The sequence below is a fragment of the Osmerus mordax genome, chromosome 15, assembly GCF_038355195.1.
Source record: "Osmerus mordax isolate fOsmMor3 chromosome 15, fOsmMor3.pri, whole genome shotgun sequence".
Lineage (NCBI taxonomy): Eukaryota > Metazoa > Chordata > Actinopteri > Osmeriformes > Osmeridae > Osmerus > Osmerus mordax.
Genome location: NC_090064.1, coordinates 11,006,815 through 11,021,734, shown reverse-complemented (window position 1 = coordinate 11,021,734; position 14,920 = coordinate 11,006,815). Strand labels below are relative to the sequence as shown.

General features: G+C 46.5%; 2 protein-coding genes across 5 annotated transcripts; one reads left to right on the top strand and one right to left on the bottom strand.

The window, feature by feature from the left end:
* The first annotated feature begins 64 nt into the window (after window positions 1–64).
* Window positions 65–6,982, top strand: pcyt1ba (phosphate cytidylyltransferase 1B, choline a). Of its 3 annotated transcripts, none has more exons than XM_067251739.1 (8): window positions 65–208; window positions 3,507–3,606; window positions 3,934–4,050; window positions 4,151–4,302; window positions 4,555–4,633; window positions 4,821–4,963; window positions 5,137–5,325; window positions 5,719–6,982. In XM_067251739.1, exons 1-8 carry the CDS (start codon window positions 134–136, stop codon window positions 5,926–5,928), a joined length of 1,065 nt encoding a protein of 354 aa, XP_067107840.1. In that variant the 5' UTR covers window positions 65–133; the 3' UTR covers window positions 5,929–6,982. The 3 variants fall into 3 exon arrangements, with proteins under 3 accessions (XP_067107840.1, XP_067107839.1, XP_067107841.1); XM_067251738.1 differs by having other exon boundaries at window positions 5,713–6,982; XM_067251740.1 differs by lacking the exon at window positions 65–208 and adding an exon at window positions 1,103–1,222 and having other exon boundaries at window positions 5,713–6,982.
* An 83-nt stretch (window positions 6,983–7,065) lies between these two features.
* Window positions 7,066–14,759, bottom strand: pdk3a (pyruvate dehydrogenase kinase, isozyme 3a). Of its 2 annotated transcripts, XM_067251666.1 has the most exons (11): window positions 14,434–14,759; window positions 13,359–13,500; window positions 12,872–12,943; window positions 12,099–12,283; window positions 11,833–11,922; window positions 11,436–11,513; window positions 10,943–11,019; window positions 10,748–10,849; window positions 10,466–10,576; window positions 10,242–10,355; window positions 7,066–9,995 (listed from the first exon to the last, which is right to left on the bottom strand). In XM_067251666.1, exons 1-11 carry the CDS (start codon window positions 14,534–14,536, stop codon window positions 9,846–9,848), a joined length of 1,224 nt encoding a protein of 407 aa, XP_067107767.1. In that variant the 5' UTR covers window positions 14,537–14,759; the 3' UTR covers window positions 7,066–9,845. The 2 variants fall into 2 exon arrangements, with proteins under 2 accessions (XP_067107767.1, XP_067107768.1); XM_067251667.1 differs by lacking the exon at window positions 14,434–14,759 and having other exon boundaries at window positions 13,359–13,526.
* Between the last annotated feature and the right edge of the window lie 161 nt (window positions 14,760–14,920).

Below are 14,920 nucleotides of genomic sequence, written 5' to 3'. Positions count from 1 at the left end.
CTTGTCTTGCTCTGCTGCACTTAGCACATTGGGCAGAACTGAGACAGTGGGACGGACGGACCGGGGATCGGGGGGAATAGAGTCGGGTTTCCCGGCTCATCTCCTGCACCAGCCACACCTAAAGTCACTTACCATGGTAGGACAGCGATGCAACAGAGCAAAGGGCAATTGCGCAGGTGCGTCTGAACGCAGAAAAGGGCCGCATACGGTAAGTCTTGCAGCAGTAGGCTATATAAAATGAAAAACTGTTATTGGACAATATGAGGAGGATATTCGTTTTGTTGTGGTTGTTTCATAGTAGTGGTTGTTTTATAGTAGTGACACGTAGGTTGTTGTTCATAACTTTGAGTTCTACCCTTAAAAACTTAGTTCATTTGGAAAAAAGGCACATAGGCCTAGCTATACACATAAATACATCCGTGTGAGCCAGGCATAATGCTTTGAGTTCGAGAGAAGGAGTAGCCTATGGAGAGAGAGGCAGAAAGAGAGTACAATGTTGTTCACATGATATTCATATCCCGAGGCCCCAGTCTTAACAAAGTGATCATTTCATTAGTGAACACACATCAGTATCTATGCTATCAGATGAGTGAGCTTGCATCCTCAAACTCCATGACCACAGATAAAAGCCTGGATAAGTGTCAGCCATAATTCTGTAAACTTCTGATATACAAGGAGAGGGGAAAGCAGACACAAATACAAATTGAAGTGATTCATTTCTACCCTTCAGGAAAGTAAGCATGTTCAGTCATTTTCCCCATCTATCTAGCGATGCTCACTTTCCTTTATCACTGATGGTGCTATAGGCTGCTCAACCAATCCTGGCCCCTTATGTAAATAAAACACTACAAGCTGTGCTCTGATTGGCCAGTATCACCCTCCCTTTCTGGAGCTCTCTCCTCTTTGTAGTCGCCATGGCGAGAGTTCCGAGGGGCTTGGCTGCTGGTCTTTCAATGAGGGAACACTGCCAAAGGGAGGGGGAGGAAGGGTGGGTGGAGTGAAGGGGGATAGGCTAAGGGGAGTGGAGGCGGGTGCACAGGGGGAGTTGAAGGGGGAGGAGAAAGAGACAGAGTGAGCTATAGAGCGTTAGAGAGAGAGAGGAAGAGAGAGAGAGGCATCGTCTCACTGATGCTGAGTCACAGACAGGGGGACCAACACTGTATCCCATGAGCCTCTGGGAAAAATGGAGGAGCTTGAGCATACCTGTCCTCAGCCGCGAACGGTAGGTTGTGTGTGTGTTCATGTGTGTGTATGTGTTCATGTGTGTGTGTGATCATGTGTGTGTTTGTTTTGGGGGAACAACAGCAGGGTTTCTTCTCAGGGGTGTATGCGTGGGAGTGTGTATGGTGGGACAAAGAGATCTGCTTTGCTCTTATAAACCTGTCTGTGTGATCTTGGAGCGCTGAGTGGACAGTGTTTGTTAGCGGAGAGAGGGGGTGGTTGAGGTGCTGGGAAAACACTGCCTTGGGCTCGGGTGTATTTATGTCTTTTTTGTACAAAGGATGGGGGGGGGGGGGGGGGTGCCTCGTCTCCCTTTGGGAATGTCATCCTGTTACGGATCTCCCTCAAAAGACACATTTGAGGGAGGGTTGAGAAAAGGCGATGCCGGCCTCAATGCTGCTCTCTCCCTCTTCTTTACAGTCAGCCATTCTGTGTCTCTCTTTCTCCTTTCCTGCCCATCTATCTGTGCCTCTCTTTCCCTCCATCTCTATGTCTCGGACTGTTACATGTATTCCCTGCCTTTCATCCTTATGCCTGTATCTCCATCCATCTTTGATTTTCCTCTCTCTCGTCTCTCTTCTCTTCCTCCTCCTCCTCCTCCGCTTCTTTGCTGTCTTTTTTCCAGCTGATACTTGGAGTATTTCTCTTTTTTTTCTGTTGATAATCCTGCTTATGCCAGATGTTTACTGCCTGGGCCAAAATGTAAGGGCTTTACTGAGCAAGCCCGCTGCGGTCATCCTGATTGGCCGTCAGGCCGTCCTGGCTCAGCCTAAAGCTGCCGTCTGCCCTTTGTTGGCTCTCAGCTCCTCCCCAGTATCACCTTGCCCAGGGAACCATGGGAAATGTTACCTCACCATGTCCTTACTGTACAGTTCCGCCCCATCTGTTGTCATGGAGATATTAGCTCTGGGGGAGGGGACAGTACAGCAGACCCCTCGGACTGTTTGTTGTCATTTTGTCCCTGTCTTCTCTGTCCTATCCCTGCTCTATACGTCTGAATGTCACTCCTGTTTTCCAGAAAAGCAACCACATCAAGTTAGGTTACAAAGGGTTCTTTTCTTAGTGGATCTGTCATGTGTTAGTTTTTTTTCTCCTTCACTGCATAACATGCATTCTCCTCCCTCTCTTACTGCACTTCCATTTCTTCTATCTCTCCTCTTACTCCTCCCATTCTAACCTTCTCTCTTTCGCTATCTGTTTTTCTGTGAATGAGTCTCTGTAGTACGTCCCTGTTGCTTGACAGATGGTGCTTCAGTGCGTCTCTGTAACAGAGTCCTTTCTAGTAGCGTGTTTGGGTGTGGACCGGAGTCGAGAACTTCCCACTTGTCTTGTCCTCCTCCTCCTCTTCCTCCTCCACCTCCTGCTCCTCCCACGCAACCATTCAGCTCAAGTGCTGACATTGCATGTTCAAGTAGGTCATACCAGTCCGATTCTTTTCGGGCTGTCTGTCTCAGGCTTGTGAAGCTTTGAGTCACGGAGCAGGGTATGTTACAGAACACTGCACTGATACAAGGTGTGTGTGTGTGTGTGTGAGGGGGTAAGTCACTGGTGGGAATAGGACAGGAAGTCAGATTCTGCTGGCCTCCTCTTCCTCTGCACTCTCTCTCTCCTCCCCCTCCCTCTGTGTTGTCCTGAGAGGCTTGATGGATCCAGATCAATACCATGGACCACACACACACATGCAGAGATGCACATCTTGATAAAGAAAACACCCTGTGCAGCTGTTCCTGTTTGCGTGTATGCAAGTGCAATAGCACACCCGCACAGATCAATGACAGCGAAAGCAGCTTTGTCTGTCACAGGATCGATAGTTCTGATAAGGAAAGAACATCTGCTCTAATCAATTAATAGCCCTTACTGGTCAGTCCCAGGATACAGTCATGTTAGTCACCTTCTCTCTGCTCCATCCCTCTCTTTATCAGTTGTTTTCTTTTGGTTTGATACCGGATTGTGTTTAGGATCATGAGAATGTTTGAACCAGAATGAGCTGAGGTCACCCAGCAGTACTTGACTTCTTGTGATATTTCTAGAAGTTGTATTTGAGATCCTGTTGTTCCACTGTCTGGCGAGAGACCACACCCACAAAAGTGTTTCATGGTGTCGCTGCACTGTACTATGCACGTCTGCAATTATACTGTCTGTTATAATATTGTTGCACTGTGGTTACTAAGATACTGTTATTTTTTGTTCACCGTGCCAAATGAAAAATCTTGAAATATAACGTAAGTCCTGTAAGATGCTGGTGCAAGGCTTTCCATCTAACAGACCTTGTCCTTCCCTCTCAGACTCTGACTGAGCCTGCCATATTTGCCAGGGAGACCAGCTGTGACTGCCGCGCCCCTCATGAGAGACTCACCATCGCCCAGGCCCGCAGAGGCACTCCAGGTACTCCTCCTCCTGACTCTCCCCTCCTCTCACTTCTCCTTGCTCCACCGATCACCAGCTCCATAGATAGGTACTGTATTCATCCTCAAGATGAATACAGTACCTATCTTTCAATGTGGACTTGAGATTGGTTTTGATTGTTTATTTCGGGGGGGGGGGGGGGGTCTGTTTCTGAACTGTTTCTGAACTCGTTCACAGCAAAATGACTGCACATGATGATAGTAATGATCATGATAAAAACATCACAATATTGTAGGTGCTCAGCGCTAAACCATGCCGTTCCCGGTCGTTTCACCCTGCTGTGTGTGTGTGTGTGTGTGTGTGTAGTGGACCGACCCGTCAGGGTGTATGCTGACGGCATCTTTGACCTGTTCCACTCCGGCCATGCCCGGGCTCTCATGCAGGCCAAGAACCTCTTCCCCAACACCTACCTGATAGTGGGAGGTATGAACACACACACTCGCCTGCACGCACAGTATCTATGCTCACGGAACAGACTTGGAGTCATCAGTGACATGGTATTTATTGTGCGTGTGTGTGACAGTGTGCAGCGACGAGCTGACTCATAAGTACAAGGGCTTCACTGTGATGACTGAGGACGAGAGGTACGAGGCGCTCCGACACTGTCGCTATGTCGACGAGGTGGTCAGAGACGCGCCCTGGACGCTCACACAAGACTTCCTGGAGAAACACAAGGTGTGTTTGTGACGGTGTGTGTGTTCCTGAGAGTGTGTGCGTACATACATGCACACACTAAATGTGTAAAGCTGTTTCATCCAGCTATTACAGTACAGACAGTTGACTTTGCATGCATGTTTGTCTGTGTACATTCTCACAGCATTGTACCACAGTAGACCTTTGCGTTGGCGTTTTCTTGCCTATCATGCAAGTGTGGATTTAGTGCTGTGCTGTGTGTTCTGTCATACATGTTCTCTGGTTACTTCTCAGATCGATTTTGTGGCTCATGACGATATCCCATACTCCTCAGCAGGAAGTGAGGACGTCTACAAACACATCAAGGAGGCAGGTGAGTGTGTGTGTGTGTGTTTGTGTGCATGGATGTTATGCATGTTTGTTTACATGACCTCCGTGTGGCATACTGTCATTAACCATGTCTCACACCAGTAGCTCAGGTGTGTTTTCCTTTCAACTAAAACCTGTGCATTTGTCTGTGTATTCTGTGTGTTTGTGGTGTGTGTGTGTGTGTGCCACAGGCATGTTTGTACCCACCCAGCGAACAGAGGGCATCTCGACCTCTGACCTAATCACTCGTATCGTCCGGGACTACGACGTCTACGCCAGGCGTAACCTGCAGCGGGGCTACACCGCCAAAGAGCTCAACGTCAGCTACATCAACGTAACTCGTGCTCCCAGTAACCCTCAAAACAAATCCCTCCCACAATCAAATGCTTTCCACCGAAATGTGCCCCCCAAGCAACGTTGTTGAAACGTTCCGGGTTCTGTCCCCACAACGTTCTTTCATTGTTCTCCCAATGTTTCCGCCCCCCCCCCCCCCCCCCCCCCCGCCAGGAGAAGAAGTACCGTCTTCAGAACCAGGTGGACCGCATGAAGGAGAAGGTGCGCACGGTGGAGGAGAAGAGTAAACACTTTGTTTACCGCGTGGAGGAGAAGAGCCACGACCTCATCCAGAAGTGGGAGGAGAAGTCCCGGGAGTTCATCGGTAACTTCCTGGAACTGTTCGGCCCCGATGGAACCTGGGTAAGTCGTCATGGCTGCCTCCAGCGATTGTAGGACCCCGCCCCAAAAGCGCACCGTGCATGGAATGTACGTGATACACGTGCTTCCGGTTACTCCAGCTCTTCTTCTTGGATTCTGGTATTTTCTCATTGCCTCTGTCTCTTTCTCTTTGTCTCTCCCCTCTTCCTTTCTGCTCCCCCTGCCTTCCCCCCCTCGTTCTCTGCCACCTATTCCCCCTCTCCCTCTGCCCTCCCCCCCCTACCCTCTCTCTGCCCTCCCCCCTTTCACACCCCCCTCTCCCTCTGCCCTCCCCCCCCTTTTCTCTGCCCCCTCCCCCCCTATCACTCTCCCCCCACCCCCTCTTTCTCTGCCCCCTCTTCCCCTCTCTCTAACTTCTTGACTCTAAAGAAACAGGTGTTCCAGGAGCGCAGTGGACGGATGATCTCCTACGCCCTCTCCCCCCGCGGGTCCCCGACCAACAGCCCTCCCCGGGAGCTGTCCCCGTCGCGCTCCCCATCTCCCCCCTCCCGCTGGCACCACGCCCGACCCTCTCCCCCCGCATCTCCCAAAGGAGCGTCCGCCTCCTTCAGTAGCATGAGCGAGGGGGACGAGGATGAGAAGTAGGGCCCCGGACTTTGAAACACGCGCACCCACACGCACACACAACCTCTCACAGCCATACACACTACTTGAAAAGTGCTCTTGCAAGAAAAAAAGTACACTTTAACACACACAAACTCAAACACACACATGCCACACCCACACCACGTTCCCTTTCTCACACACACACCGGCAGCATTGACTGGATCAAACTGTATCTTCCAGGAAGTATACAAAAGGTAGAGAGGGTCATCATGGGAAGTGTAGTTTTGTGTTGCAGGCAAAACAATAATAACACAAAGAAGCCATCACAGACTCCGTTGCCGTGACAACGGAGCAGACAGAGGTGTGAGGTGGATGATGGGAAGTGAGTGACTGGTCAGCTTGTGATTGTTCAGGGCTGACGGGACTGTCATGAAGCCTGTCAATAACGTCACCTCACCGTTTGTGGTCCTCTTTCCTTTCGGCTTTTTATCTTTTGCTTTTTCTTCTCTTCTTACTGTCCAAGTCACCTCTTTTAGAGGAGCGATGGTGCAAAACGTGTAATGCTAGGTTTAAGATAGTTTGTGTTTATGCAATTTGTTATTTTTCTCTACTATACAGTTGGTGTGACTAGTGATGTCTTATGTAAGCAGTTACAGAACAATCCTTAAAGGGACTGACTTATAGTCACTTTCTATCAAAAAGATCAGGCTATGATACATTTTTGCAAATGTAAAACACTGCCCCCTAGAGTAGCAGACATGTTATTGCAGTCCCCCACTTGTCAGAAAAACACAATCAAGCCCTTGCAGCATTGTCTGACCAGTTCTGCACTAACATAGTAGATCTCTCACTCGGCCACAGCTGATCCACACCAGTGATCCACATTGAGCCAGAATGAACCACCTCTTTCCTCTAAGCTCCTGGTCCTACAGACCGTAGAAGCAGCACTGTCGTGTATGCACTACATGTAGCCTGCACTGTATGTAAACAAATCTTGAAATGTGTAGTTTTTTTTTTGTGTGTTTTTGTCTGATTTTCTAATGGGTAATTCAAAATGGCTTGATATGTAAATAAATAGAACATGTATAATTAAGGAAGGAACAACCTTGTAATTGTTCTGTATCTTTGAAACCTTTTGAGCACTCGCACTCGCACACAGACGGTTTGTTTGTTGGGAGTTCTCTTTATTGTAGGATTTGATATATGATGGCACACATTCTACGATTTCTGCCATGCTGAACAGACTGATCCTGTTAATCATTACTGTAAGAGAGTGCAACATGTATTGTATTCGAATGACTGTCTGGTTAGCGGTAACATGATGTTGCATACCTTTGCATGACCTTCTCTCTGTACCAGGAGGAGCTCATGCATACAAAGTGGTCAGACATTTAATTTACATTTAGTCATTTAGCAGACGCTCAAATCCAGAGCGACTTACAGTAAGTACAGGGACATTCCCCTGAGGCAAGTAAGGTGAAGTGCCTTGCCCAAGGGAATGACCAGGAATCGAACCGGCAACCTTCGGATTACTAGCCCGATTCCCTCACCGCTCAGCCGACTGACTCCCAGACATGTCCTAACAGCAGATACAATAGGAGTACATGAGGGCTCATAGATAATACAGTATATCCAATACACTAACCAATCAATACTGTAGAGGTAAACAAAAAAAAAACTAACAAAAGCCTCTAACTCTCTGTAGACGATTGGAATCCTCCGATTCTCTAGACACTTGGGCACAGTTCCAACCCTTTGAGTGCATCCTTGCATCCTTCTTTGAGGTCATAACTGACCTCAAATGACTGAATATGGTTGCTGTCAACAAAGGGAGGAGTGTAGGAATCGTATAAAAGAAACTGAACTGGTCCTGAAACAGAGCCCTCAGACCCTTGCTAGTTTCAACAACACAGTTCAACCCAACTACAGACATCAATGCTAAAATAACATTTTTATCACAGTAGGGGAGCTGTGCAGGGCCCTACTGAAGTAAGTATACTGATTGCTGACAAGCTGTGAAGGCTTGGCACTGCTGACACAGATTAGATGGCGATCAAGAGAGACATAGAACGCATTTTAGTTTCTCCTATATATTTCCTATTTATTATTTGTCTCAGTCTCCAATAAACATGGTAGGAGGTAGGAGACAAGGATAGGTGGGAGTCTAGATGAAAGTGAAGGACTTCTGTCCGACCCATATCTAAGTGGTCAATCAACTAGGCAATCACAACAAGAAACACAGAAAAAGAATCCCTTCTCATCCCAAGGAGAATTCAGAGGAGTGTGCGCACAGTCTGGTCTGCATCTGACGTGAGCACAGCAGAGAGGGGTCCTGGAAGACGCCCCAACATGAACATCAGACAGACCCAGAACATTAAAAGGCTGAGAAAAGAAATTATTAAATGATTCACCTAAAAAGTATTCAAAAGAAACCCTGTTAAATTAACATTCGCTCAAACCCTTTAACAGCAAAACAAGAGCTCTTGAACTGAACCTCAAACGTATTAAATGCTCAGATGACAGAGAAAATGGGTATAACTGCTGCTAGTAGACACAGGCCCTGTGCTGTGAGCATTATCTGTATTAGCGAAGGTCAACGGTCCTGTATGCAAGGTATATATATATATGTATGTATATATTGCTTAAAGGTTTTGATGGAGATACGCATGGCTGACAGACACGTCATGTTGTTAGCCCTACCCAACTAACTTGATTACTGCATTCCCAGTATATCCATTGTCTACAAAGGTTTGTAGAGCATCAGCGAGAAGGGGTAATTATACACGTTTTAATGCTGGGGTGATCTAGAAGTTACAGGAAAGACAAGGCTGAAATGGTACAGCCACTTGACAACAACCCTTTGGTCCTTCAGTGAACATCACTATAGTGGGCGGAGCTACGCAGGGTTTGTGCCTGTTGCGTAGGTGTTGTAGCGGTAGTGTACCGCAAAAGGTCAGTAGTATTGCTGACAGGAAAAGAGGATAATGTGGTCTACTACAGAGTCCAACCTTTCTTCTCAAATCACCACATATCACATTTACACATATAAAATTCAATCCTAACCATCTCCCTTTTAATATGTATAATCTATCGAAGGCTTCATATTTAAACATAGCAAAATAAATATATTACTTTTTCTCATCTTTCTGAATTATAAATAAAAATTTAACAAAGTCTGAATGCATAATCTGTGTATCTGCTTTGTTCCCATGGTTTTTACACATGACTAAGTATGTTCTCTCTCCCTTTACCAAAGCTTCAGTTACTTCAGCAACACAGGCAGGTGCTGTTACCATGACAGCGGCCCAGTGGGCCTTTTTTGTTTTCCTTTTTTTACCCGATCACAGAAATGACCAAAGGAGGGAAGTGAACACTCCTTTTCATGTGAAACACAAGCCCTCTGTCTCCTTCTCTGTCTCCTTCTGTCTCGGGCTGTCGCAGGGGCAAAAACAGGGGTCCTATTATTCAAGACGGAACCGCAGAAGGCAGTTACCTCCAGCAGAAACATGGATCTGTGAAAAACAGACGCTAGATGGCAGTGGTCAGTGAAGCTAGGAGGAAGGGGGAGAGAGAGAAAGGGAGGTGCAAACCAAGCAATAATGTCTTGAGACTAAATTCAAACCGTCCAAAGGAAGACAAACTATCCATAATTAAAATAGATCTGAGAAGAACTCAGCTGACCAGAGAAACCATCCAATCGGGGTTAGTCGGAGGTGTCCTTAGGGGGGATCCATTTAGAAAACAGACAAAACAGTAAAAGAAAAAACAAAACAGTGAAAGCTCTTGGCAGGCATAGCCATCGCATGATGCTGACATGGATGCCGACGACCAAAACTAGACTGATAGTTTCCCTAAGACAGCTCTGAACAAGGCCTGTGTAGAGGCCATACTGATCCTACTGGAGGGAGGGGAGAGGGAGCGATGGGTTCCATACTGGTGGAGGTGGAAGGCAAGAGTTATCTTTTGGCCTTGTAGTTGGACTTGCTAGTGTCGCGTGGCTCTCTGCTTGGGTTGCTCCAGTCGTCGGCCTCGGGGCTGGTCTGGTAGTGTCGCCACGCTGACTTGTTGAAAACGGGCAGGCGCTCGAAGGACTCGCTGGACAGGGCCTGAGGGGAGCGGTGGGGGTGACAATGAAATGAAAACCCAGATTTGACCCCACATTGGCAAGGGGAACTGAAAGAGGAAGTAGACAACGCAACATTTCCAACACTGATTCATCAAAAGCCTCATTCTCAAAGGGACTCATTCGTTTTAGGGGGGTTGATTTGATTGAACCAAAGACTGCCCACCCGGGGCCCTTCAGCTCTGCAATAGGCTACCTGGATTGGACATGTAATAATGGCTCCTCCTACCTTCAAGTAAATAACAGCATCCGTCCCCACCCCCTCCATGGAGTACAGCTTCAGGTCGCCCTGGAAGTAGCGAGCATAGAGCCTGGAGATGGGCAGACCGTAGCCAAAACCAGCCTGGGAGGAGGAGAGAGAGTCCAGGGTATCGTGTAGTTCAATAGGGAGATGTCAAGCAAAAAGAGTTAGACAAAGTTCATTGTATACAGTGTGTCAGTGTGTGTGCATACCATTGGAACAGCGCTGGAGGGCTCAAAGCTGGGCGTGGGGGCTGTAGAGTACATGTAGTTAAACAGGCGGTCAATCTTCCTGAGAGGAACACCCCCTCCTCTATCACTGATCTAAGAGAGAGAGAGAAAGTGAGAGACCCACAGAGAGAAAAAGAGAGGGAGGGGAGAGAAATAAAGATCGAGGAGAAGAGAGAGGGAGAGATAGAAAGCGTTTTAGAAAGCATAATGACAATTGAAAAGGTCTGCCTGTGTGCGAGTGTGTTCATGTGTGACACAGATTACCTTTATGGAGAGGTCCTCTTTGCCCAGAGTGACTTTGGCCTTCACTGGAGGTAAACCTTCCTTGCTGTTCTCATGAAGCTCAACTGTGGCCCGCATGGAATTCTGCTCGCCCACACACACACACACACACATTTGAATTCCATCTCCAGTACTACCAGTTTATGTCCTCGGAGAGACGGAGGGAGCAGTGCTCACCTTAAAGAGCTCAAACAGCATGTGGAACAGGTGAGAAGGGACATAGACCGCCTGGATGGGCTGGCCTGGATGCTTCACTAGGAGGAGGGAGAGGGAGTTCAGATTCAGGAGCACACACTGTACACCCACGTGCATGCATACGCATTCACACGGGCACTTACGTGCGCACACACGAGCACACCCAAACACACCAAACAAATGTACTGTAACACATACACACAGACAAGTCTTTCGCTTTCCCTTTGAAGTTAATGACAAACATTCTGCCCATTGCAATCTCAGCAGGACTTAATCTGACCTTCTCAGTAAAGAAGCTTTTAATAGAAAAAAACCCACAAAACAAAAGTGAAACTAGTTCACTTCTCGGTGCGGCCTGGAGACCACATTCTCCTCCAATGGCTGAATGGATGGATGAAGTGAGTTTAAGAATGTGTAAGAGACAGGGAACAGAGACAGAAAACTGAGAACTTATAAAACATGTAAGAATTCTTACTGTGAAACTCCTCTATCTTGAGTTGAGGAGCATCGAGGTAGTACTGCTCACACAACATCTTTGCTGTTTCATAGGCATCTGGAGGAGGAAGTGAGGTCATGTCCCAAAGGAAGTTACATTTATTTCATAAGGAAGTAACATCTAGAGTAATACATGCGTTGTAATGGCATTTTAGAAACACAATGTCATATCTTAAAGGTAGATTCCAGAATGTGACATTGCTTCTATGATGGTAGCTATTCAACTTCCTGTCAGTGCCTGCACACATTATATACCTGCTCTGACAGAATTGGAATATCTCCCTTTCTTGAAACATCTCTGGTGAGTTATTGTATGATGTCACATCCTGGATACTTCCTGTAAATCGTTTGAGACACAGCTCTGGATTGGTGCTCACCTTTTACGACCTCAGCCACATTGCAGGTGGGGTCAATACTGCCGATGTGTTTGGGGTGAGCAGGGTTTGTGTCGTTGCCAAACAGAAGAGCTAAGGGAGGACAGGAACAGGAAACACATCACCATTTGCAAAAAAGGTTAAAGTGATATGTGAGTCTAGACATTGATATTTGACAAGTAGGACAGAGTATGTTTGTGTCTGTGAGAGAGTGTGTACGTGTGTGTTGTGAAATCCCTATCCCCAGTGTGTGTGTGTGTGTGTCTCACTGTGCTGGTTGATGAGCATGCGGAAGGAGATGCGGTTGGTGTAGAAGCGATCCAGGAAGTACTGGATGCTGCTGCTGATGAAGGGGTCAAATCCAAACTTGTCTTTGTACTCCACCACGCCCTGCGCCATGGTGGGAACCACATCGTTGTGACGGTTACGGATCTCAATCAGCAGCTCCAGGAAACTGGGAACGCAGAGAGAGTGGATCACGTGTCACATTTCTGTCGGCGGCGCTTCCTCACTTTGCCAACTCCAAAGATCAAACTAGAGTCCAATGACTCACACGTGCAACAACCTCCTTTCATAAACCCTTGCAAAAAGCTAGCCATTCGATAAAACATGGATGGGCTATTTCAACTGAGTGAGTTTAACCAATTCAACTTGCTTACACATGGGTCAATCAAACACCTCTTTGCCAGTTCATGCTGACCAATCACTGTCAGTTGTTTCATTCGAGAGCCTGTCCATAAAAGTGGTTTTCACATCTGTCTGTGGAATCACACTCTCAGTAAAATCCACAGTGATAAGCTGGGGTTCATATCTGACCTAGTATCTAACTTCCTCAGTCAGAGCTTTTCATCACTTTGTTATGGTTTACTCTCCCCTCTACCTATCCAGTCAGCAAGACTGCTGTATTTACCGCACGGGATTAACTCAAGGCTACAGAGGTATACCTACACACAGCATTACAGCACCCTTGGAGACACTATCAAGCGGAATAAAGGTCACTGATTGGGAATGAATAGTTTAAAGTTGAGCCATTTTTACTTACTCATTCAGGGCATGAGGGTCCTCTGGTTTTCTGTTCTCATACCCCAACAGCTCCACAAAGCTCTGCATGTACCTGAGGAAACCCCGACACACGCGTGTGCACATACACGCACGGACATTTACACAGTTAGTAACATTGTCAGTAATGCCATGGGTGAGTGGTCTCATCTCTAAAGGAATCTCTGTATAAACATTTTACATTTACATTTATTCATTTAGCAGACGCTTTTATCCAAAGCGACTTCCAAGAGAGAGCTTTACAAAGTGCATAGGTCACTGATCATAACAACAAGATAGCCAAAAAACATTGTGAGTAGCCAAAACATGAAGCACACATTGTGAACAACCAAGGTAAGTGCCAAAGGGAAACATACATATGTATCCAGTTCCATGTGTCTGACGTGTGAGTTTAGTTGGGTACTGTGTGTATGGTGCGTGTACTGCATCAGGGCTGTGTGTGTATGGTGTGTGTACAGTGCGTGCCTCACCATTTCTGCACCAGTTTGACTGAGGGCTGGCTGAGCAGGTTGTCAGGCAGGAGGTTGACTTCCCTCATGGTGTTGGCCAGTCGCACCGGCAGCTCCTTACGCAGGAACATGTAGGATGTCTTCTCACAGGCATTGTCCCTTCCTGGGATAGAGAGATGGCGACTCTTACTGTCTGCAGAGATATCATCTCTACCAGATCATTCTGTTGACTTATCCTAATCCATGATTGGGAGGCAAAATGTGTCAGTGAGTGTGTGAGCGAGAGCAAGAGAGAGCGAGAGAGCGAGAGAGAGAGAATGATATGAGAGTTTAGTCTTCTCATCCTTATCTTTGCCCATGCACATCAATTGTATGTCCACAACAACAACATTGAAGGCTGCCTACTTACTCTAGAGTCTAGACAGCCCAGTCCAAACAAACACACACACACACACACACACAGATACAAACACCTTGCTGTGTCAGAAGTCTCAAGCAAAATGAGAATGGTTACCCATTGTGAAAGCCTAAAACCAAATAGGCATCCAACTGTTTAACAGGAGACTGGTTGAACCAAGAAGTGTACAGGCACACTAGCCAGTGAGTAGCCTACATTCTGTCTGCATGTCTGGCGCTGTTAAAAGTTAATAAGTTACAGCTGGCTAAGATCATCCTGTACAAGTCATGACTGAATATTTTATTATTAATAATTGGGGCGCCTACTATTATTGGCAGACCACTGTATGTCCTTACTTAGCTTTAGACGGGACGGGATTAAGCTGTTGACATGGTGCTCTAGGACGTGACCAGTGTCAAGTTGCATCAAATCTCCCACATCAACATACCATGAGGCAATTCAAGTGTAGGCTATGCCTACTAAGTAGAATGTAAAATTATTGATATTGCCTGTGAACAAACCCAGACTACATGCACATTGTCTGACGCTGTAATATTATTGTGTCACTGCCATGATTCCGCACGAAAGAATCGTGATATTAAAAGCATGCATAGACAGTCCCAACAATCTACTCTTTACGTCAGTGAAGAAGAGGGCACTGACTGAGAGGAAGATGACAGATCAGTCAAGGCTACTTACCAAATTCCAAAAATTGCTTGATTGAGAGTGGTGACGGAGAAAACCTAGAATAATATTCTATTTTTGGGTTGCTGATTTTCAAAAGTGTTGTAAAAATCCTCATTGTACTATAATGATTTTGTCTCTCCTATATGCATTAGAATTATAGCAAAATTATAAACACCGAGTGTCCACATACTAGCCTGCAATAACAGTGACCGCGTAACATAACAACCAAATTGTCAACACCAAAAATTGGAAGTCTTGCGCCGGTATTAATAAGTTTTCAATCAATTAGATACGTTTCTGATAAGACGAACTAATATAAAAACAATTGTTCTCCTGAATGGTTTCCGTCTCAGAATTGTTGCGCGAGACTGCACGTAGAGAACGTTCTCAAATTCAGAGTCAACCGCACTTGACGGCGACTGTTGATACTGTACTATGATTGGTTTACAGAATATGCTAAACATACATGTGACTAAATATTGAATAGTGATTGGATATA